We start from the raw sequence: 25,477 nt of genomic DNA, 5'->3' as shown, positions 1-25,477 counted from the left end.
AGAACCCAAAGAAAAACATATATAGATCCTCCTGGAAATTGGAAGCAGATAAGATAGCCAGGCAAAAGTTGGGAGCATGAGGGTGGGGGTGGGGTGGGGAGAAGGGGAGAGGGGGAGAGAGAAGGGAGAAGGGAAGGATGGGGGAGCTTGGGAGAGTGGGAGGGTTGAAATGGAGGAAGGGCAAAGATCCTTTTATAAATGCTCTCTCCTCTATGGAGATCCTAGCTTCTAATGTTCCCCCCCTCAGTTGGAGGGGGTAAAACAGGGGTGTTAAAGGGATGGAGGAGGGCAATGGAACCCAATGCATGGAAGGGGGCAAGGGGACAGAACAGGAGGGTAGTGGAAAAGAGTGAGGAGGAAAATCAACAAAACAAATTCTCTTCGAAAATTCCATATGAAACCTAACAGTGTGTAGACTAGTCAAAAGCTCATAATTAAGGAAGATTTGTTTTTTCAGAGGCAGAAGTGGAAACAAGGAAATCAGGACCTAGGCCACCTGTCACCATGCTCAGCAAGGCTTGTGGGAGCAAGTCTTGCTCCCAGGCCCCCATGTGCCATTAGTTTTATTTATTGGTATCACATGTCTAGCTCTTGTTGTTTTTTGGCACCTTGTGAGCTCTAACTCTGAGTTATTCACTTTGTCTCTGACATCTCTGTGACTTCCTTCTCTCTGCTTTCAGGCCTTATTTCAAAGTGAATCTTTTAGATCATAAATTGACCTTCAAATGATCTCACTGCTGTATCCAACAGGCCTGTTGTTAACTTTCTTTGACCCTCAGATAGCCTAGGTAAACATTCTCCATTCCTCTGCCACCTTCATTTTTCTTAATTTCTGCTTAAATGGCTTGCCTCTCAATATAACATTGTTTCTTAAAGTTGATTATGATCTTTTAAAAATTCTTCCCTTAATTTTGTTGGATCTCTTTTCTCCTCTAAAGATCTGTGGTACATTCTCATCCTTATATTCTACAACCGTCATCACTTTTGCCTTACCTTTTAAACCTCCAGGCTCACAATAATCTCCATTTCTTTTTTTTTTAATTTATTTATTTATTGAGGATTTCTGCCTCCTCCCCGCCACCACCTCCCATTTCCCTCCCCCTCCCCCGATTAAGTCCCTCTCCCTCATCAGCTTGAAGAGCCATCAGGGTTCCCTGACCTGTGGGAAGTCCAAGGACCGCCCACCTCCATCCAGGTTTAGTAAGTTGAGCATCCAAGCCGTCCAGGCCCCCCCAAAGCCAGCACGTGCAGTAGGATCAAAAACCCATTGCCCTTGTTCTTGAGTTCTCTGTAGTCCTCATTGTCCGCTATGTTCAGCAAGTCCGGTTTTATCCCATGCTTTTTCAGACTCAGGCCAGCTGGCCTTGGTGAGGTAAGCCAGACCCAAAAAGAGGAACATGGGATGTACTCACTCATATTTGGTTTCTAGCCATAATTAAAGGACAGTGAGCTTATAATTTGCAATCCTAGAGAAGCTAAATAAGAAGGTGAATCCAAAGACAAACATATAGGCATCCCCCTGAATATTAACCTTCATCAGGCGATGAAAGGAGACAGAGACAGAGACCCAAATTGGAGCACCGGACAGAAATCTCAAGGTCCAAATCAGGAGCAGAAGGAGGGGGAGCACGAGCAAGGAACTCAGGACCGCGAGGGGTACACCCACATTCTGAAACAATGGGGATGTTCTTTCGGGAATAATCTCCATTTCTTTAACTTTATGCTAGCTACATTATCCGGGGCTCAGTCCTTGCTTCTCAAGACTTTTCTCTATATATGAAAAAATATTCAGCTGTGTTTTTCAGCTTAAATACCTAAGAAACTCCTACTGAAGTTGCAAGAACAGTTGGTACCTTTCTATTACAGCTTTTACCTGTTTTATTTGTTCCACATCTTCTCTCTCAGACAGTTTATTCACATTGTACTTAAACTGTATCACATTAGTAAGACCTGGGTGACTTCTCTGGCTTTTTACCACTATCAATCAATTCAAAAAAAAATGTTTCAAAGCTTTAGTGACTCTCCACATCCTGGGCATGATGATTTCTATGTGAGCAACTTCCCTACCCTTCTCCTTAATACCTTCCCCAAAGTTCATATCAAAGTGAAATATTCATTTGGTGTGGCACCTTAAAATTCCGTACCAATATCTCAACACACCAATCATTTTTTAATTATGTCCTTCTATGTCCTGTCTTATATAATAAGGTGTTTGAGGTAAGAATATTATTCACTATGGTTATACTAGCTTCTAGTATAGTGACTAGCACTTAAATTATCACTGGTTTGAGACTACAACCAGAGATAATTATGTATCATAGCAGAGATATCCAAAAGTTCTACTTTCTGTTCAATGAACATAATAATGACATGTCTTAGCAGGTCAAGGTGCTTACACCAAGTCTGACAACATGAGTTTAATGTCCAGAAATAGAAAAAAGATGCTTCCAAGTTGTCCTATTATTGCCACATGTGCCTTCCAGCAATGTGACTTTTTTCTGCTTCTTCCTGAGTGTCCAGGACATCCACCTATTTCTTTCATGGCCTTATTCACAATACCATCAATATTATTTTTATTTGGAAAATTATTCTACATGTAAATCTTGAATTTTCTTGTTTCCAAATAGAGGTATCTTGTTTGAAGCTTTCTCCAACGACCAAAAACAAAACAAAGAAATGTTAAAAACTAAGGACCATGTCATTTAAAAAATGAATCATTTTCTCACTCTTTAAAAGTTATAATATTAAACTATTATTATGTAATTTTGACAATGGATTTCCAGCAATAAGGAACTATTTACAGTATCTGAGCTATATCTAAGTGGTGGTTAGAATAGAGGCTAAAGTGCCTGATGAAGAGCCCATCACTTCAAACATCTGCTCTGAGAACTTCCGGTGGAACAAAATCCTAAAATTAAATAAAAGTACTATTACAACAATTCCTGATTTTTAGTATACCAAATTAGAAAGCTGCAATTTATTTTCATTCTTGATGTAGTATCTCCTTCAACAATTAATACTTCAATAGCTTTATCACAAACATCCAAAAACAAAATTAAACCTTAAGTGTGTTGGTTTTCATCTGTTTTAAATCACAATTTCAAATATCAAACTACTACAACTTAGAATTGAGGAGTTTCTCTCACTTAGTTACTTTAAATCTGAACTTAAAAGAAGAGCAAAATGATACAGTCTGGAAAAACAAAACCAATCTGTATTTATATTGACTTGGTTAATTATGTGTTTATTTTATGAAACACTTGACAAACAGAGCTATAGAACGATGTTCTTGGCAGAGATGCTGTAACAAGAACCCAAGAATCAGATGTGTAGCTGCTTAGATGACTTAACATCCTATTCAGCTCTGAAAGTCCAGGATGTAGGGTCATGAATCGATTTAAGGCACACTCTATGCTGACTAAGGTCATCATATTTCTTAAACAATAGCAATATTTGTGAGAAGAGCCTGGCAGCCAAGAGCAGAAATTGGACTTACGAGTACTGCGTCAGCAGTTCCAAATCGTTGTGCATATTGATTGGATAGGCTTCACTAAGTTCAAACAACTTCTCCAGGGCTTCATAGATAAAGATGATGCAAATAAGAGAAGCAAAAGCTTCTTCAGTAAAGCGAGTAATATAGCAGACAAGGGAACTCGCATCAGTGGCCACCAGGATGATACACAGGGTTGCAGTCCAAAGCCCAATGCTGGCTCGTAAAGACAAGTATGATAGCCCGTATTCTCTAGGAAAAAGAGGAAAGTGTCGGAAGAAGGTCATTTTGCAGCTTGCTACTTTTGAAATAAGTTTAAATAAGCCCAATTTAGGAAGAAAAAGTGAGCAAATTCACATCCCTCAAGTCTCTGAGTTCAAGATGTTGTCTATATAGAAATCCAAAGGAACAAATTAATGGAGGTTTCTTGGTGCTTAAAACTGAATCTCGTTTATTATAAATATTGAATGTATGATATATGCACAAATCTTTTAACTTTTCCTTCATTTCCACTAAGAGACAAAAATGACAGACTGAATCATACCAGCCAATTTCACTTCTCTCCACAGACCTCCAAAAGTGATGTTGGATGAAGAAAAAAAAAAACAGCAGTAAAAAAGCATATAGTAGAGAAGAGTCATAATACTTACTTGCAAAATTTAAACAAAATCTTTTCAAACACCAAAACAGGTCCTGTACTGCCTAATATGGTAAGGGGCTGTCCACCAAAAAGAGAATAGGCTATCCCGGTCATAGATGCTCCAAACAGTGATTCGATTGCACTCTGTAAAAACAACATGAATTCCCTCATCTAAACAGGCAGACATTGTAATATATATATATAAACATTTCAGATACGGTGGTTCACATTTTCACCCTTCACCACGTTAGGCCTAGCAAATGCAGACAGAATATGGGAAATAAGGCTGAAAAAATGGCATATGAGGGTAGAAAATCAGTGATCAGTGATGGCAACTGGGAAGTAGGACCTAGACCTTCTTGCTTCATCTTTTATCACTTCACGAATTATTTAAATGTTGTCATAATCAGTGTCTGAACAGAAGCATGGCAAAAATTTTTGAAAAATGGACTTAACCTAAAACTGATAGAAAATTTTAGATCAAGGGATGTGGCATCAGGCCGTAGCCTTGTATAAGACTCAAAATAAATGTTTCTAAGATATTCTCTTCCCAGATCACCAGCTCCACTAGACATCCAGTATATTCATAGGAAGTTTGTTTGCTGGACCGTGTATCAAATCCCCAATACCAGAATTCCAATTCTCACTTACATAACTACAAATCTTAAAAAAAAACAGACTAAGATTTATAGTTCAGAGAAAAGCATAATACATACTATACGACCTTCAGTTGCTTCTCCCAACAGTCCTCCAAACGTGATGACCGGAGACATGCACGCACAGTAGAGAAACAGGAAAGATGCTAAACACTGCAGGCTGAAAGCGTCTCTGAAGTCACTCCAGAAGAATGGAGCTTTTCTTTTGATATCTAATATAAGTCCCCCAAAAATCCTAAGACACGGGGGAAAACACAACAGTGAAACCCAAAGATAAAAAGCACATAATTCAAAATGTGCACTTGTTCTGTTGCCCGGTCACAGTAATATTTCCATCAGCAGAGATGAGACCCATATCAGCTTACCACGTTGCTGCATAATGACTTACAGGGATAGCTTTGCACTACTACATTACCCCGAAAAGTGTGCCTACAACTAAAAACCATCAGGCTTTCTCAAGATCCAGGGATTCATCAATCAAATTTCTAATGAGATTCCTGGGTTATTCCAATGTCTGTGTCATTTTTTTATTAACCCACACCATCTAAACTCAGATCCCCACTGTCAACGATGGAAGTGTTGGCTAATACTTTGCACTTAATTTAGCATAGCAGAAAGTGAGACAGATATACGTGGTCTTTGTGAATGCTAGCAGTAAAAATCACTTTAAAGAGAATAAAGTCGTGTTCAATCACGACTCCAGTCACCTAGTCCCTCTGCCAAAAAAAAAAAAACCTGCCTCAACAAAACCTTGCCTAAGGGAACAACTAAGTCTAAATGGCCATATGGATAACAACATTCATTAGAGACATATAGACTCTGAGGCTGTTTTTAGTTTTAGAAAACTAAGAGGTTAACCTAATATATAAAACTAGATAAATGTTATTTTGATGTACTATTGTCAACACACATTCTAACACTTATCAATTATAAGATAATAAGGCCTTTTCTGGAAATAATTCACTTATTCCAAATATGACACCTTGAAACACTTCAAAAAGCTGTGTTTTGGGTTCAGGAGCTTTAATTGTAAATTGATCTTTAAAATCTGAGTACTAATGTTCTTTACTGTATTAGGAATAAGAATATTAAATATTAAAGTAGGTATTCTCATTATTTGAATATTTGATAACATTAAAATTTAGTATTTGATATTAAAAGTTCATTTTATTCTATGGAATAAAGATGTGATCTTAATTTAAGACTGCAATGTTGTTCCTATGTGAAAGTCAATAATTAAAAAATACATTTTAAAGCTGGAGAGGATGGCACATGACAATAAGCTCAGCACTCCAGAGGCAGGAGGCAGGTTTGTGAGTTTGAAGCCAATCAGGAACATACAGCAAAACGTTGTCTCAAATGAGCAATAAAGCAAAACCTGTGAGGTTCCAGAATTCTGATATTATAATGAATGTTCTTGGATCATAAAATTAGACTTTTGTTATCTTATAATTATTCTTTGCAGTGTTATCCTAAAAGTTATGGTTTACATAAGAACCAATTTTACTTGACCTTGAAATTATACTAAAAGTAACTGATTTTTCATTTTTAGTTTTTTTTGGGTATATCTGTAACTTGTCGGAGGACAATTTGAGGGAGTCAGTTCTCTCCTTGTACCATGTGGGTTCTGGGGATGACTTGGGTGGTCAGGCTCAGTACTGAGCCCTTTATTTCCTTTAATTCCTCTGATCTGATGAAGACACAATTGTATATTAGTAACTATCTAATGACATATGAGTGTAAAAGTCACTGTTTGTCTAATGATTTCTTCAACCAGAAAAGATTGAGAAAAATAAAATTCTGAGACATTTGAAACTCAGAGACACTTCCAGAGAACACATGGACTGTGTACATATACAAACTTCTCATAATTCATATGGTAAAACATGAGCATGTTAATGTTGAATAGTTTCTATTTCTGAATAATATGTTACCTTGTCAAAGTCACAGTTCAGAGTAGATTTATTCTACTAGCATTCATTTATGATTTATATCCTACCTAGTTCTAAAAATAATTTGAGATAGTTATAAACTATTAATTAGTAAGTAATATTTACAGCTTTGGTAGCATTTTATATTCAACCATGGCTTTGTAATTATTCACTTATTAGATCATACATTAATCTGAATAGTTGTTATATAGCTGTGTAATAAATGTGCTTTTATCGGTAAAAGTCTAAATCCAGAAGTGGGAGTTCGTTACAGAAGAAAGTGCAAGAGCAGCCCAGATGTGCACCAGCAACTCCAGGAGAGCAGATGAGTAATGGACACTTCAAGTCATGTCAGCAACAGAATCTGTGGAAGAACTCTGGAGAAGCGAAGATACCGGATATTGGTGACCTGGGAGGATTTAGGAAGCAGTAAGGAAGGTGAACTCGAAAAAAAATCTAAGCTATGCGGCATGTTACACCTGAGAGAAAAAAATATATATATACCACCACCAAAAATCAAAAGACTGTATTTGAAAGCATGAAAGCAAACAGAATGAGTAACAGATCTTCCAGCGAAGGGAGAAGGGAAACTTGAACCATCTAAAAATAGGTACGAAGCCAAGGGAGATGCTAAAGGACATTTCCTCAGAGACAAACAGCGATAAAGGGAAAACACAGAATTAAAATACAGAGTTGTAAGGGACAGAAACGTAGCTCAGTGGGCATACTGCAAGCAGTACAGAAAACGGCCCGAGGGGAGGGCCACCGTTCCTACAGAGCCTTGGCAATGTCTTTAATTCTAGGGAGGCTGTCCACACAAGTTCCCCGAAGAGACATCCACCCAAGGGTTTCTGATTTCCTCCTCACACATTGCTTGCAGAAAGACAAGCTGTCAAAAACCCATAAAAAAAACATTTTATGAAATAAATTGAAGCTTTCATCTCTTCAAAGGTGTGTGATTAGAAAAATAAATCATAATAGCTCTTTCAAATCACAGGCATAGTAAACAATAAAACTACCATTATACGTACCCCACTAGTATCTAATGAGGTAAGGTCTATAGGACTTAATTCTTGGTATTTAGTTTTATTTCCATCTTGAACTTGAAGCTTTCAACAAGATGTTTTGGAAGCTTTAAGTGACAGTTTTCTTAGATTCATTCTAAGACTCTGTGAATGCATTTTATCCTTCATAAAATGAGAGGCTACGATAAGATGGAACTGTGCAGCCACTTTTCTGTTTTAACAGTAGTGACAACAATTACTTCAGAGAAATCAAATTAATTGGCATTTCACTAACAAAGAGTAGCTATTAAAAGTATAAAATAAATTAGGTCTAGAAACAACAATTCCTGCCAGATAAGAATGACACACATTTGAGTCCCATACGAGTGGTTCCCACTAACCTTCCGGTTCGCTGGAGCTCAGGTCCACTATGTCCTCCGTGGGGCTCAGCTTCTCCATGAGCTGCTGTTCCATTCGGCACAGCAGGAATCTTCCTCTTCTCCTGCAGGGAAGTTTTTGTTGGTGCATATTTTGTTGCAATGCCAGACATTAATGACAAAAACTCCTTTTTTTCTCCAGTAAAGTCATGTGTAGAAGGGCTAAGATGACAGGTTCTGTGAAAATCCATCCAATCCCCTAAAGCTTTTATTCTTCCTCATCACTGGGGATGACAATAGTTCCTATTTTATAATATGGTTTAACTTGATAAGTGATGGGCATTTTTATTTTTTACACCTACCAGTCTTTAGGTGCCCTAGTTGGTGTCGTACATTGATATCTATCTGCAGTTGCAAAGATACACAGAAAATGTCAGTGTTCTAGGGCTGGGGTACATACAGCTCACTGGAAATGTGATTGTCTATCATGTCTTAAGGCCCAGATTTAATTTCTACCATAAAAGAAAGAGAAGGAAAAAAAGTATGCATAATTTTCTTTTTTTAAAGTATTATTGCCTTTATTCCTCTAGATCATGTCTTTCTAGAAAGGGAAATTTATGCTATAAGTCTTCATGACTCATAAACACAATACTATTACAAAAGGAAGTTTCTTCTTGAACAAAAGGCAAATCAACTGAGGTTTTATGTAAGTGTTATATTCCTTCAGATTAATTCCACTTACTTTTGTCACCAACTGAGATATTTGAAATAAATCAGAAAATATTCCCTAAAATTCTACCACTGGTCATATTATTACTTTAAAGTGCTTAAAAGAATAATAAAGAACTTTTAAGTTGCATAATTAAATTTTCTCCTTGACTGTCATTCCAAACAAGAATGAGTATGAATGTGAAGCACAAAAGTGATATGTTAGTGTATCTTATGCACAATGATATATGTTTCACACATGACAAAATGTATTTTGTGTGTTAAGCACAATTACAAAAGTTCATTATTTAGCATTTCTATCATTTCTACAGGTATATGTTAAGATGCACTAGAATAAAATTTAAAGATAAAAGAGAAGATATATTTCAACTGATGAGGGGTTTGTCTTCACAGGTAATTATAAAACATTTATAAAAATGATCTAAGAGTGGCCATCACTACATACTTCCAATTACCTAGGGAAACATGTTATAACTTCTATTGTTCTCAGAAAACATGTGATATTATCTGGTCATTTGTGGGATAATACCCTTTGGATAATTTAAGTTTTGCTTTGTAAGTTTAAAGAGCCATATGTTGATAAAATAGATAAGCAATTAATATATTAACCATTCTAAAGCACGTGTTTTCTCAAGGAGTAAAATGCATTGAGAAATGTAATGTGAATAATTAATATCAATAAAAATTCTTAAGAAATAAAACAAGTAGAACGCTAAGAAGGAGATATACGGATCCACCAGGAAAGGGGAAGTAGACAAGATCTCCTTAGTAAATTGACAACATGGAAGGGAGGGTGGAAGGGGAGTAGGGAGATAGGAAGGGGAGGGAGGAAAAGAACCTGAGGGATCCAGAAGGTCAAGTTAGGTGAAGGACAGTGAGGGAGAACAAGGAAAGGGATACCTTGAAAGAGGGAGCCATTATGGGATTAGTGAGAAACCAGGTACTAGGAAAATTCTCAGGAATCCATAAGAATAACCCCTGTTAAGAATCGGTACTTTTAACTGCCCTTCCCCTGTAATCAGATTGATGACTACCTTAGTTGCCATCATAAAACTTTCATCCAATAACTTATGGAAACAGATGCAGAGATCCACAGCTAAGCACTGGACTGAACTCCTGAGTCTAGTCATAGAGAGGGAGGAGCAATATTATGAGCAAAGGGGTCAAGGTCATGACAGGGATACCCACAGAAACAACTGACCCTAGCAAATGGGAGCTCATTGACTCCAGACTGGGGAACCTGCATAAGACAGAATTGGGCCCTCTGAATGTGGCTTAGGCAGTTTGTGGGGCCACTGACAGTGGAACCAGTATTTATCCCCAGTGCATGAACTGGCTCCTTGGAACCCATTCCTAAGGAGGGATACCTTGCTCAGCCTAGAAACAAGGGGAAGGGCCTTGGTCCTGCCTCAAGTGTTGTGACAGACTTTGGTGACTCCCCATGGGAGGCCTCACCCTCTCTGAGGGGAATAGATAGGGGATGTAGTGGGTAGAAGATAGGAGGAGCAGGAAGAGGGAAAGAGAGGGAACTGAGATTGATACGTAAAATATTTTTTTTTAAAAAGAAAGAAATAGAACCTAATTTAGTCCTGACACAAACATGTATTTTGTGTGTATGTGTGTGTATGTGTGTGTGTGTGTGTGTGTGAAAGACTTCTAAGGCTTGTAGAGTATATATTCTCACAGGAAATACAGAAATTTTTAAAAATTAAATATTTAATTCTACAGTATATAGGAAGGAGATCCATGGAAAAGAAAAACGTTTGCACAGAACACCAGTTGACTGAGGTAACTGAGGGAAGGCAAGAGTGGCAATTATAAACTGAGTTTTCAAATAGGCCCTGTGGAAAGGACCACGTAAGAAAACTCGAGGGAGGTGAAAGAAACAGGCATGCTATATAACTGGAGGATACCAAGGAAGAAAGACCAGCCAGGCCATAGACTTGAGGGTCAGAATGCCTGGAAGATTTGAAGATCACCATGAACTAAGAAAAGAGTAGAGAAAATGTTCCACAAGAAAAGATAGGTGATGATATAGAGATTTAATAAGACAGTATTATCTATATGATAATAAGCATATCTCTCTGGCTTTTATTCTCCAGGAAATGAAAAATATTCACAAGGTTTTAAAGAAAAAACTGATTGAACAAAACATGGAATTACTTTGGCTATGATGTTGAGGAGAGATTCTAGGACACAGAACAAAGCAACCAGTTAGGGAGCTATTTCAGAAATCCATGAGAAAGGTGATAAAAGGTTGAATCAAGGCAGTCACAGTGAGAAATAGTATAAGTGTTGATAAATATTGAAGGCAAAGTCAACAGAATTCTCTGGAAGAATGGATATAAGGTATAAGACAAAATAATGGATCGATTAGGCCTGATCAATTATAAAAATGTATTTAGCTATTAACTAAGAATGAAAGATACAACTATAATTAATTTTGAGGAAAAGTCATAGACCTTTAGATAGTCCTGGAAATAGATCATATGCTGCTTGTCCTAAAACTGTAATTAAAAATAGAGAAAGATAAAGAAATGAGACTATATACAATTTGGCTTAAACTTTCAGAATGTTCAGTTTAAATGTCTATCAAATATTTAAATGGAGACATAAGATAGGAAGATGAATAACACTTGAGTTCAGTTTAGAAAATAAGTTTGGAGTTTTGGAAAAAGGTTTAAAATCCTAAGATTTGTTTATATTACTAAGAATATAAGTACAGGCAGCAGGAACTGTGATTAGAGAGAAGATGGTTATGGTCAAAGTCTTAGTTTCAACACAAGGAAATCATAGAGAAAATGGAAGAACCAGAAAACAAAAATGACGTAGGAGTTCCCTCGGTGTGCCGTGATTGCTACTAATGAATAAAAAACTGCCTTGGTCTGTTGATAGGGCGGAACTTAGGTAGGTGGAGAAAGCTGGACTGAATGCTGGGAAAAGGAAGGTGGAGAGAGGGACGCCATTGATCTGTCCCCAGAGTCAGACATGCCAAATCTTTGCTGGTAAGCCACTGCCATGTGGTGATATACAGATTAATAGAAATGAGTTAAATTAACATAAGAGTTAGCCAATAGAAGCTAGAACTAATGGGCCAAGCAATGTTTTAATTAATATAGTTTTTGTGTGGTTATTTTGGGGCTGAGCAGCTGGGAACTAAGTAGCGGCCTCCTCCTACACAAAAACTGGTTAGGACTGACCCCAGAGGCTGTAGACACATCAAAAGACTGCTGTTTAGGACCTAAGCAAAGAAAGTACACCAAAGATAAGGGCATAACAAAATCTATCAAATGTTGCTATTCCTGAATTAAGTGCAATATAGACCAAGAGGTTACCACAGATTTTATTCATTGTGCATGCCACTAGTGGAAATAATTAGTTAGTGCATTAAAGTGGAGAGGGAGCCTATGGTGATAGGTATTTCAGGAGAACTGGAGAAAAGTTAGTAGAGACATGTAGTATAGATAACTCCTCTACAACATACAAAATACACAACTGATAATAGTAACAATTTCAAAGCAATTATACATTAAAAGATTGTGGCTTGGAAGTATGCTAATAAAATTATATAAGAGGTCATAGGACTGACATAATGATGAAAGAGAAAGAGCTTTGACAGAACAAATCCTTGAGTAGATGCTTAGCGTGGGATCTGGCATACAACTGGAATGCTGGCTTCCATCAGCGAGGCAGGGAAGGCTGAGCTGTCAGAGGAACGTGCTGGTCAGAATCCACAGAAAATATTTCTGATTGTCTCAAATTTTTAATAAAACTGAGAACAGGAACCATGTAGCATGGAGGGTCACAGAGGGCATGTCAAGAATTTGAGAGAGAGCAGATGAGAAATGTTCACTTAAAAAGTATGACTAGCCTTGGGAGGGATGGGATGATGAACATGGAGCATGAAGGGCTCATTTGAGCGCTATGATCACTACGTCAAAGAAGTCATAGTTTCCCTTTCTGCTTTGGCTGCAACAGCGTGGATATATAATAAAATTTGAATCTCCACAGAGTTGTGATTTTGACAACCAAGTACATGACATTAAAAGAACAAAGAGGATGCAGGAACATAGAAGAAAGTGATTATAATGACTGACATAGGAGGATAAAGACAGAATTTCAGACAGATCTCTTGAGATGACAGGTTGTTCCTTTTTTTAACTGAAAGGGAAATGTATTAAAAATGCTGTCATCTGTACATTTCAAAAGAATGAAAACAACAGAAATTATTTGATGAGGTTAACATTATTTAAATGAGTGTGAATTCAAGGTGCTTAATATATGCTAATTCATTTTGGTCCCTTAATAAAAGAAAACATAAATCATATGATCTAGTATTTAGATATAGCATGGAGTTTTAAAATACTTGTATAACAAAGAAGTATACAAAATATATATAATTCATACTCATTGGATAAAATCTTGCTATCTAATATAATAGTTTTTAACCATGTGTCTATACAAATTTAAGTTAATTACAATCAAAATTTGATTTGTTACAATTGTAATAGCCATGTTATTAGCATTTGATAGTAGCTTGGTGATTAGGGGTGTCACTATAGAATGCTTCCTCTGTTAAAGAAATTCTACTAAGCATTTCTGAAACAAAGCATCAGTACTGAGAGGACAAAGCATTTATTTAAGGTCAAACAAACACGCATTGACAGAACCTAGACACTAGAATCCCTAATTCAATGTTCTATTTATGTATTACTTTCTCCTAATATTCAGAATTTGCTAGTTCTTATTTTTGCATAAAATAATAGGAAATATAAACCTGCTACTCATCTTGTCTCAAAAATGCTGTTCCTCAAAACCAGAATAGTTTAAAATTAATTTACTTGTAACTTTTCAAGATGTTACAGTGTTTTCAAGGTGTTACAGTGAATTACAAAGTGTTACTCTCAATATTTTAATAGTTTCATTAAATTTACCCAAATATCATTAGTTAGAGGTTTTTCTATTATTTATAAACCATCACGTTGCCATTTCTAATATCATCAGTGCAGACATGGGCATGTGTGGAGAAATAAGGAAACCCTTACAACTACTCTCAAAGCCACTGTCTTTACTTCAGTAGCAGAGGAACTTAAATTATATGGTTTTAGTTACATAACTACAAAATGGTAGTTGTTAAGGAAAGTAAATAGACTTTAGTAATGGTAGAATGACTTCAAATAAAAACACAAGCCTGAGATATTAATAAGAGGAAATGACATGACCTTTTTAAACATACTCATCATTAAGTAATATATTTGCCTGTTTGCCGACTTTTTGTTTTCTGTTTGTTTGCTTTTGTTTTTGAGACAGGGTTTCTCTGTATATCCCTTGCTGTCCTAGAACTCGTCTGTAGACCAGGCTGGCCTCAAACTCACAGAGATCCACCTGCCTCTGCCTCCCGAGTGCTGGAATTAAAAGCGTACGCCACCACCACTGGACTTCAGTTTGTCAACTTCTAACTGCCCTGAAAATCTAAGTCCAGGATTGGGTCAATAGACATATTTCTCACTTCAGCCAGAACATCAGAGACTCTGTAGGACAAAGAGCCGAAGGCAATGTGAAGGACATGGGAGGCAGATCCCCCAGGAAGAGAGAGGCAATATGAGAAGAGAGCTTTGCCATCATTTTCAACACTCACACCCTAGACATTAACGCCAATTTTTATTATTTCTTCCGTAATATAGGATAGGTAAGACACATATTTGATTTGCATGTACAGAATTAAAACAATTATACAATACATGGAAGAATATAAGCATAAAGATCATGATGAAAAACTTTTCCCAGTTTCCACTGTGATTACCAGTAATAGGGAGTTTGTACAAAATTCTTCTTCTAATTTTCCTAATCCTTGTCAACTTTCAGAAGACTGAAAATAATGGGCTTTATCTCAGGTCATATTTTATGCTGTTATTAAATTTAATATTACCCAATGCAATATCTTTTATGTCAGGCCTGAAATATTTCCAGGAACATTAGACCTATTTAGTGGCTCATGATCAAAATGCCAAATTTCTCAATGTGTTAGGTTTTAACAAGAACATTTTGTAAATTAATGTTTTTGCTTTCTTGGAATAACATAAATAATTTGATACTTTATGGCAAGTTGCATTATTTAGGGACATGAAATTAAAGGAAATCAAAATATTAGAATTTGAAAGAATGTTTTCAGATATACCTACCTGGGAAGGAACATTTTTGGGAGGTTCTATCCGGATACTTGGATCCCATTCTCCAGGAGGGAGAACTGTGACTTGGTCCAGAAACTCATCGATACCTGACACCAAGTCATTGCGGTCTTTAGCTTTGTAAGCAACATCATGAAATACCTGTGGAAGAAAAAGAGTAGCAAATAATAACCTATAAAAGACACCAAAAGAATTAATATAATAAAAATGTCCATCTTAGCAAAAGCAACCTACAGATTCAATGCAATGCCCATCAAAATTACAACACTATTGTTCACAGACCTTGAAAGGAAAAATTCAGTTTCATATGGCAACCAAAACACCTAGGATAGCTGAACAAACCTGAATAATCAATGAATCATGTATGTGTGTGTGTGTGTGTGTCCAGGAATGGGTATCATTATTCCCGATTTCAAGGTGTATACATAGCTATTATAATAAAAACAGCATGGTATTGACAAAAAACATATTTTTATCAATGGAATTAAAAACATAGACATAAATCCTCCTACCCATGGATATATGATTTTTGATTAAAAAAACAGAAATACAAACTGAAAAAAAGATACCATTGTCAAAAAATGGAACTGGTCAAACTGGATGGCTTCATGAAGAAAAATCCAAATAGATCCATTTTATCATGCTGTATAAAACTCAACTCCAAGTGGATCAAAGACCTCAACATAAAACCAGATATACTGAATCTGTTAGAAGAAACAATGGGGAAAAGCCAGACACAAACCATGTAGAAAATGAAGTGTGGTAGGATTCTGGACATAGTGTCTGAGTCTGAAAGGGTTACTTATGGATTGGATGTGGATATGAAACTGGGGAGTCAAGGATGAGTTAAGGGTGACTTGGGGTTCAGTTCCATACTCAAACTCTTCCACTTGTTTCCCCAGTCTGTCTAAGTTCTTCTGTGATAGACCAATGCCCTGTACAATTGGCCCATTACCTAAATGGCCTCACTCCTACTAAGCCTTTTTGTTCTAAATGTCCCAAGTGATCCAGATATACTCCCATCTCAAAACCTTTGTCCTTGTTTGTTGTTGGCTCCGAAACGTTCTCTCTTTAAAGTAGGAAGCTCCTCATACCACCTCTAGCTCCCTTCACTGATCTTGTATAGTAACTTCTATGTTACTCCATCTTTCAACTATTTGGTCAACAAATGAAAAGCTTTTGTCCATATTTTTATCCACCTTCTGTACAAGTGCTGATATGCAGATCACATACAATAAATATCTGAATAAATTAGCAATTCTCCATCTCCTCCCTCCAACTCCTTCTTCGTGTTCCTCTCAAATTCACAGCCCCTTTTAAAGATTATTATTGTTACATATATAAATATATAAATTAATAAATTTATTAATATAATTTGCTGAGTCTATTTTGTGTTGCCTGTGTGTACATTTTCAGAATTGACCACTTGGTATTAGATAGGTAAGATCAGCCCTGAGAAAGACTCGCTCTCTCTCTTTCTCTCTCTCTCTCTCTCTCTCTCTCTCTCTCTCTCTCTCTCTTTCTCTCATATATATCTTTCTCTCATTTTCTCTCTCTGTATCTCTCTCTCTCTCTCTCTTTCTCTCTCTCTCTCCAGATAGTTGTTGCTAGCTGTTGTTTGCCAAAGGATAGTGGCCCCTAAGATTACCATCCTTCATGTTAGTATGTTTATTGGTGTTCTAGTTCATATCTTGTTTGACCAGATATGTTGTTGTGGTATCAGGGATTCAGGTTTTTAAAATCTTACTTTCTGAGACTTAACATCTCCCCATGAAAGTTTTTTATAATTCAAAATAGAAATGTACATTTTTTTCTTTTACAAAGAAATATATAATGGAGATCAGCAAAATTCATCTACAGTTCCATTAATAGTTTTAAAATCACAAAGTTAGGAATATCTATCTATAGATATTTAGATATCTAGATGTCTCTCTCTATATATATATAAATAGGTAGATATAGATATAAATGTAGATATATCAGGTAATTGCAGAGAGTGTGCAGAGTTTTCCTAGCTTCTTTGGTGTTATATATCCTATGCATCTTAACTACTACTTTTCATTTAGACAGCTAAGTAACTTTCCCCCCAAATTTTCTATGCTATTAACATATAAGTCATTTACAGAGTAGTACAAAATATAAATGCTTAACAATTTTATGACCATATCAGCTTTAAAAATTGTTATTCTTGGCTTTAATTTATTCTTTTGGGTAATTTATTTCAAGGAAAGTTGGTAGTGAAAACTTGGGAAAATTGGATCCAATACAGAAAAATATGATTTCCAGAAAACTGTCATGAAAGGGACTTCTAAACCTAGGTATATCTTGTGAGAATATTCCTCCGTTAAAACCTTCCCCCTCAGAGTTCAGGGAACACTGTGGAAAAGGAGGCAGAAAGAGTCTAAGAGCCAGACAGGACAAAGGACACCAAAAAAACAAGGTCCTTTAGATCAACAGTGTAGTGTTAATGCATGCCTGGACTCAGAGACTGGGGCAGCATGCACAGGACCTGCACAGGTTATTTAGGTGTATATTTGGCTTCTAGCTTAATGTTTTTATGGGATTCCTGAGTGGATGAAAGAGAGTCTTGGACTCTTTATCTATTTTTGTGTATTTTCTTTGGCCTTTTCTTTCTGTTTGTATGTTCTATATAATTTCAATGTGTTGCTTTTTGTTATATTATATAATATTCCTATAGAAAAAAAAAGAAACGAATAAATACCTCATCTGTCATTAAGGTTGCAATTGATCTGCCGATCTCATGATATTGTTGACCCTTTCCAAGGGGTCCCAAAAGAATGAACAGAAATCTGTAATGAAGAAGAAAAAAACTCAAGCTATAAATGTAACAATAAACTTAGTAGAGCATAAATCACCAATCTCAATGGAATCAAACAGGGTTTTGATGTAAAAACTTGCATAAGTTTTTACAATTCATTATAATTTAGAAATGTTTTATAGTTGAGACTTCTATATAAAATCATCAGGCAATGAGAATATTAGGGTGTTTTTAACCCCAGGGTTTCTGCATATAACTGTCTACACAGCCTATACATTTGTGACTAGGAATTGTAAAGATTGTACATTCTTAGAGGAGGATGAGAGGAAAATTAAATCTTTCTGAATAGGAAGCAGGAAAGTTCACAAGTACACAAAATGAAGATCACTCAAGTGGAAGAAGAGCAATAAAGTATTATACATTAAGGGAGAACACATTATTAACATCCAGTCACTGTACACACATTCTGATTGAACATAAAACTGCTATGACTTAATAATTAGCTAGGCAGAAGAAAAGGAAAAGGTGTGAAAATTAAAGAGTGCCATGTATTTTGCAGTAGCATTCTGTAGTGTTCATGTGTTAAATGGTTTACAGTATTAAAGACAACTCTAGCAGGTATAGTTCTTAGCTGTAAGCCCTAGATATTATATAGTTTCATACGAAGCATCTATTAGACAATCTTAGAGGTTATATGCAACATTAATTTTCTATCAGTTATAACTGAACCCAAATCAAATTCAACTCTGTGTGTGTGTGTGTGTACCCGCAGTTAATATATAAAAAGCAAAAATAGTTGAATGTGGTGGCAGAAGCTTTTATCAGCTATAATGCTGATAAAATGCTGAGATGATTTCTAACCTTTGTGTATCTTGCTCATTTTAAAGTTTCTACTGCAGGTGTTATTTATAATGTCCTAAAAGATTAATTTTCTGACATATCTACTGTATGTTGCTTGATAATCATGGAATGCCCCTGATTATAGTTCTGGTTCCCAGATAGTTTTCTTTATTCTGTTTATCTAATCTTCTTTTATTTTTTTACCTTTCCTAAATAAATATCCCTCTGTATGCTGTGAATACCATTGGTTAATAAAGAAACTTCTTTGAGCACATAGCAGAACAGGGCAGAAAGAGTTACATGGGGAAAACTAAATGGAATACTGGGAGAGAGAAGGTAGAGTCAAAGAGAAGCCATGAAGCACCAGAGACAGACATCCTGAAACTTTGGTGGTAAGCCACAGCCTTGTGGCAATACACAGATTAACATAAATGGGTTAAATTAAGCTAGAGCTAATGGGCTAAGCAGTGTTTTAATTAATACAGTTTCTGTGTAATTATTTTGGGTCTGAACTGCCGAGCAGACAGAAGGCCCAAGCAGCCTTCCTACAACAATATCCCAGTCTTTTGAATCTCTCCCTACATAGTGGCTCGATTGTGCCCCCAATTTTTTCTTCATTGTCTCTACATACACTTTGCTGTGTCAGTATGAATGAGATCACCTAAGCCTGATATGTCTCAAAGTGAGGGTATATAACCCTATTATGGCTATACTCTACTCCTGAGAATTCTTTTTTTTTTTTTTGAAATACAAGAAATGTCACTGTCATAAGCAGCCCTCATTTACTCGTAGGTCTCCAGATACCTTCCTCAGTGGTGAGATAAGAATATCTAACTGAATGGGAATTTGAAACTACTACAGTTTCTACTGCTCTACAATTAGTAAACACGACACATGAAATCAGAATCCCAGATTTCCAGAAACTATTGTTTGTTTTGTTTTTTGAGACAGGGTTTCTCTCTAGAGCGTTAGCTCTCCTAGAACTCTCTTTGTAGACCGTGCTGGCCTCAAACTCACAGTGATCAGCCTACTTCTGCCTCCCAAGGCTTTCTTTTTTTTTGTTTTTTCTTTTTTGGCCACAAGCAGCTCCCTATTCATGACACAGAGACTTAGTTTTGAATGTTCTGCCTAGCTTAGCCTCATTTCTGGTTAAATCTTTTCACTTAAGTTAACCTGTTTCTCTATCAACCTTTTGCCTCAGTGCTTTTTACTTTTCATTTCCTTGTATGTATTTTACTTTCACTGCTTCTCATGTCTGTTGGCTGGAGGACACCTGGCTTTTGGCCCTAGGCCTGCCCCCTCCTTCTCTCCTTTCTTCTCTTTCTCCACTCTTCTCCTCTCATTCCTTTTCCAAGCCTAGATCAGGATTCCTGTTCTCTCTGCCTGCCAACCTGGCCTATCCCTCTCCTGCCTAGCTATTGGCTCTTCAGCTTATTATTAGACCAGTCAGGTTCCTTAGGCAAGCAAGGTGAAACAAATGCAACACATCTTTACATAACTAAACAAATGCAGCATAAACAAAACTAACACACCTTTACAGAATTAAAATAACGTTTCACAGCATAAGCAAATGTAACACATCTTTGCTTAGTTAAAAGAAAATTCTATAACAGGTGTGCACCACCACTGGCTGGAATCCAGAATATTTAATAGTATGTAGTTTACATGTAGAAAAATGCAGTCTTATCCATACTGTATGCTACTTTAATATACTTAGTTTACCTCCCCATTTTTAATTGAAAGCTGATATGTACATCAGTATCCTCCAAATGGGATAAATAGAAATTTCTTCCATAACCTTAATAGTGACCAAAGTTTCTTCTCAGCCCACGCAGACATGTGCTCCAACTGAAGACCTTACAGAGTCCTCACCCAAAGGGTCCTTATGAATGAGGCTTCCCTTACTTCTATGATTCCCTATAGCCTGGATATCTTATCTGCAACCAAATAGTGGAGGAATTTGTGTTATGTTTTGAGTTCTAGTCAGAGGTTCCCAGATGAAAACATATTCTCTAAACCCACTTGCCAGGGCAGCTGCACTTCTCAGCACCTTCCGTTTCTGTAAGCAGACAGGCTCTGCCATGGTTAGCCAAGGCCATGTGTGCATAGGAATCAGGTTAAATCGTCTCCGGAGAGAAGGAAACAAGCTTCCTAGATAAAGCAGGAAGAGTCTAACATGCTAAAGTCAATATTCTCCTCTTTGTTTTCTTTTCTCGTAGTTTTACCCACGAACACCCTTGTATCTACAAAGCAGGAATCAACAATAAGAGAATTCATTTTTAATTACCTTTATCTTTTAGTTTCAATGCATCCTTAGGTAGTAGAAAACAAGTCAGGTAATAAATTTAAACTTGGCCTTTTGACCAGAATCAACCATGTTCATTGGATGACCACCAATGATTCTTCAAACCCTCAGAGTGGAGACAGAATGACCTAGTACTGAAGCATGAAACACTAGATTCCAACCAGGCATTTCCATAGATGTTGAAGGCCTAACCCAAGAAAATAAGTCTTCTATGATTCTCTCCAGTGGGACTACATGCTTAGATCCTCTTCTTAAACATACAGTTCAATATCATCTTTGAAAAACTGTAGAATAGCTGAATTCTACAGATGAGAAGCATGAAATATGAAGTTCCAGAAGGAGACAGGAAGGTCACAGTAGTTTTTAAAGCACCCCTCCCATGTTTATAAGCAATAGACAACAGGTTTATGGATAATAAATTCATTTCTAGTAAAGGATTTGTCAGAAAACTTTATTAAAATATTACCATTTCCTAAGATAAATTATTCCATAAGCATAAAAATTCCTTGGATACTTTTACCTGCTTGGGATTGGAACTTCAGCCAGGCCTTGGAGCAGGACAGCTGGAGACAACCTGACGAAGGCGACGACAGTTCTGTCCAGGAACTCCAGCTCTCCCACCAAGATGTTTGAAGCCTCAGCACCCGGAGGAATCTTCTTCATAAAATGCAGATCAACCTGAGAGCATCATAAGTAAATGCTTTAATCATGTTTAATTATAATGTCAACAAATTTAATATTTTATAACAGATGAATTTTATATTCAGTATATAGCTACTTTAAAATAAATATATTCTTATAGTATAATATAACTTTAACATTTGTTTTCATTCTAAATTCTAAATTGTGTTATGTTTTTCATATTGTACAGTTGGCCTGAGAAATTTTTCAGTTGAAGTTGTTCATACAACTGAGACATGACAGAATAAAGAAAAAAAAATGGGTTAAAGGAATAGCATTTTAAATGACTGTAGATCCATAGTTGAATTTCTACTATGAAATGTCTGTGATATAAATGAATGAAGATAAAACAAAAAGACCACTAAAAAGAAACACTAAGAGGAAAGGGTGATGTCTGAAAAATGCATGTAGAAGAGTCTTTAAATACATATCATTTTTATGCATGACGCTTCAATGGAAATGAAACAGTGGCTTTAAAGTAAAATCTGTAAGGCCTATTTCTTGTTTCTAACTCATTTGAGTTGCTTTTTATGGAACGCTGTTTTTTAGGGACTAGGAGTTTAGCTGCCCTGGCAATTGGTTTTATGCAATTATGCTAATGAAAAGGGGACCAAATACACAGGTACACACAGAGAGAGAGAGAGAGAGAGAGAGAGAGAGAGAGAGAGAGAGAGAGAGAGAGAGAGAGCAAGAGAGAGAAGGAGTGAGCTCCGCCATATAGCAATGAGGCTGGGAAAACATTTATAGAAAGATAATTAGTTTGAAGGCTTAAAAATTAGAAAATACTATTCAAAGAAGTTTTAAATCAATAAAACGTTTTAACGTACCCTGTATGCACACAAGTAACATTATACAGATTGAGCAGCCTATATTTCACACATATACGCATTTTAATAAAATTTAATGAAAAAGAGAGGACATGAATCTGGAAGACTACAAGAAAAGTTATATGGGAGGGTTTGGTGGGGGAAAGAAAAAGGAGAAACAACATAGTTACATTATAATCTCAAAAATAAAAGAATTTAAAAAGCACCTTATAAATCCATAGCTATAGTCTAATGATTATGTTTAAAATGTTTCTCAAATTAAGGCATTTGTGCAGCTATTTAAAGACACCTGATAAGCTATATGTAAACTATGACTGTTAAATTAATAAAACACAGTAATACAGCTATATTTAGCTATATTTAATTAAAAGAATTCAATATAATAGCAGTTTATATAACTCTAATAGCAGAGCATTTGCCTAGCATGTGGTCAGCTCTACATAACCTCTCCAGCACTGAAAAACAAGGCCACAACTAAAAATAAGGATTTGCGGCATTCCACCAATTAGTATAGTGATACTTTATCTTAAAGAATCATTTACAAAATTAAAAGTTTGCATAGAAAGAATATTTCACAAATATTATAAGCTACATGCTCCACATTTTTTCTCTATAAATATACACCAATATAAATGTATAAATTCTTCTCGTATGTATAATGAATATTGCATGCTACGTATTTTGCTTTTGTAGAATCTAACCTTTTAATTCATAGAAAGCAAGTCTCATTCACAGTCTTATTGTGATATTTAAAATGCTTTAAATTAGTAATGTCTGCACTTTTGCCATAATGGGAAAGATTCCAGGAAAAGGATCAAGGTTTGCTATATACTGTATGTGTTGGGATATGCTGTTGTTGTTGTGATTTACAGGGCGTTATTTATGTGGGTGTTAAAAATCTGAATGCTACTCTTCATGTTTAGCCTCCATCTAACCACTCCTACCTCTGTGAGAAATATGCAACAACCTTTTAACAAAATGTTCAAAGTTTAAAAAAAATAAATAACTAAATTTAATCAACATGTAGAAAAATCTATGAAAAACAGAACAAAACTTTAAAAGATGGCATAACTTTTTACAAAGACCAATAAGCAGGTGAGTTGGCTCAGGCACTTGCTGGCAAATCTCAGACTTGAGTTTGATCCTTGCATCCAAATGGAAGAAGGTAACTGACTCCTGCATACTGTCCCCTACTCTCCCCATAAACACTGTGGCACACAAGCACCTCACACGCACATGAGTGCTCACACGTGCACACAGGCATGCACGTACAAAGACACGGATGCAATGCCAATATTAACATAAAAATAAAAACTGATAATTTGTAATTAATAGGAAATTTATTGGTAATGCTTGAAGCATAAATTCTGCCTAGAAGACTTTTTTCAAATTTATTTTTTTAACTCAACCAATATCAAAGTCTTTGCTATTAAAGTCTGTACCTCAGAGAAGAGGCAAAAATAGAATTAACTGCTTTAAATTGAAATTCAGTTGAGTCAAGGATTGCATAGCATATTAAAGAAGTTTAATTAACAAAAATGTCACCATTATATATGATTTTAAATCACATAAATCAAACATATAACTGATATTTATTACCTAGAAGAAGTTATGCAGAATCTGATTTCAATATCAGCAAAGTTTTCTTTTTATTTTAAATATAATAAATTACATTCACATGTCTGGGATCAATCATTGTATTGCAATCATTATTTTATATTATTCTGCACTACATGGATATTTATGGAAGGTATTAGATTTTATAATGCATTAATCATATTTATATTTTCAGATTAAATTATACCTAGAATAATTCTATATTATTATATTAGTTCACAATTCATAAATAATCTCATTTAGCAATATTCCTTCTTCTTATTAAAACAAAAAACTGTATTTAAGAACCACAAATTTAATCGTGTATTAATTTATAGTTGCATAAAGAGTACTTGAGGGTCTAGGTTACAATACTTAAACATAAAGAAATGAAAACCAGCCTACAAATCACAACCCCAGAGAACCTAGACAGTAATGAAGACCCAAGAGAGACATACATGGATCTAATCTACATGGGAAGTAGCAAAAGACAAGATCTCTTGAATAAATTGGGAGCATGGATACAGACCATGAAGGGGAGAGAAGAGACAGGCAGGGAAGGGAGCAGAGAAAAATGTATAGCTCAATAAAATCAATAAAAAACAAAACAAAAAAACAATACCTTCCTAAGTCACGCCCATAGTGGATTCAGACATTTGAAATGGACATAGAAAAATCCTGAAAGTTTCAAGTGCTTTGAAGAGAACTTTCAGGGAATCAAGCTACAATTCGGGAGTTGTAGATTTATACCATATTTCTAGACTCTATGGTCCCTACTATTATACCATGAAGGGAAAGAAGCCTGATTTTAGTTATTTGGGACTTAAACCATTGATGAAAATAGTTCATCTCTAGGCAACTAGATAAAAGAGAAGACCATGGTGGGGCTGGAAATGCGCAGCCAAGGCACACACCTAGAGCTGAAAGAAACGGAGGTGGAAATAAAGAGAAAGCACTGAGAAGTCAATGATAATGACACCGGGTTTTGATTCTACTGCATGTACTGGCTTTTTGGGAGCCTACTCTGTTTGGATGCACACCTTCCTAGACCTGGATGGGGGGTGGGGCTTGGACTTCCCACAGGGCAGGGCACCCTGACTTCTTTTAGGACTGGAGAGCAAGGGTGGCAGGAGTGGGGGGAGTGGGAGGGAAATGGGAGGATGGGAGGAGGTGAAAATTTTTAATAAATAAACAAATAAAAGCTATTACTAAAAGCAAGATAGTTAATGAGGCAAATGGTGCCTGACCCTGCAGTCTGGAGCAGGTGGCAGTGTAAGGTCTCTAGGACTCCGTTTTTTGCACTAAATGATATGACTAAAGTTTCTTACTCCCAATATGCTTCATGCACAGCACAAAGATGCAAAAAGGAGAGGTTCTTTCCAGGTAGTGTAATTATGGGACACTTCTTTAGGACCGTTTGAAATACAAGAATCA

The 25,477-nt window shown here is 36.1% G+C and overlaps 1 protein-coding gene across 6 annotated transcripts in view; it reads right to left on the bottom strand.

The window, feature by feature from the left end:
* Slc4a10 (solute carrier family 4 member 10) overlaps nucleotides 1-25,477 on the bottom strand; it is a 223,431-nt gene that overhangs the window by 60,726 nt on the left and 137,228 nt on the right. For all 6 annotated transcript variants that reach the window (XM_005346462.3, XM_005346463.3, XM_026778880.1 and 3 more), the window contains 7 exons: nucleotides 21,460-21,617; nucleotides 17,738-17,825; nucleotides 15,010-15,156; nucleotides 8,123-8,223; nucleotides 4,847-5,021; nucleotides 4,141-4,274; nucleotides 3,497-3,742 (listed from right to left, as the gene is read on the bottom strand). In XM_005346462.3, coding sequence (XP_005346519.1) covers nucleotides 3,497-3,742; nucleotides 4,141-4,274; nucleotides 4,847-5,021; nucleotides 8,123-8,223; nucleotides 15,010-15,156; nucleotides 17,738-17,825; nucleotides 21,460-21,617 — 1,049 coding nt within the window. The remainder of the gene's footprint in view (nucleotides 1-3,496; nucleotides 3,743-4,140; nucleotides 4,275-4,846; nucleotides 5,022-8,122; nucleotides 8,224-15,009; nucleotides 15,157-17,737; nucleotides 17,826-21,459; nucleotides 21,618-25,477) is intronic.

Source organism: Microtus ochrogaster, chromosome 4 (genome assembly GCF_000317375.1).
Source record: "Microtus ochrogaster isolate Prairie Vole_2 chromosome 4, MicOch1.0, whole genome shotgun sequence".
NCBI lineage: Eukaryota > Metazoa > Chordata > Mammalia > Rodentia > Cricetidae > Microtus > Microtus ochrogaster.
The sequence above is the reverse complement of the archived record's forward strand: the minus strand, read 5'-3'. Positions and strand labels throughout refer to the sequence as shown.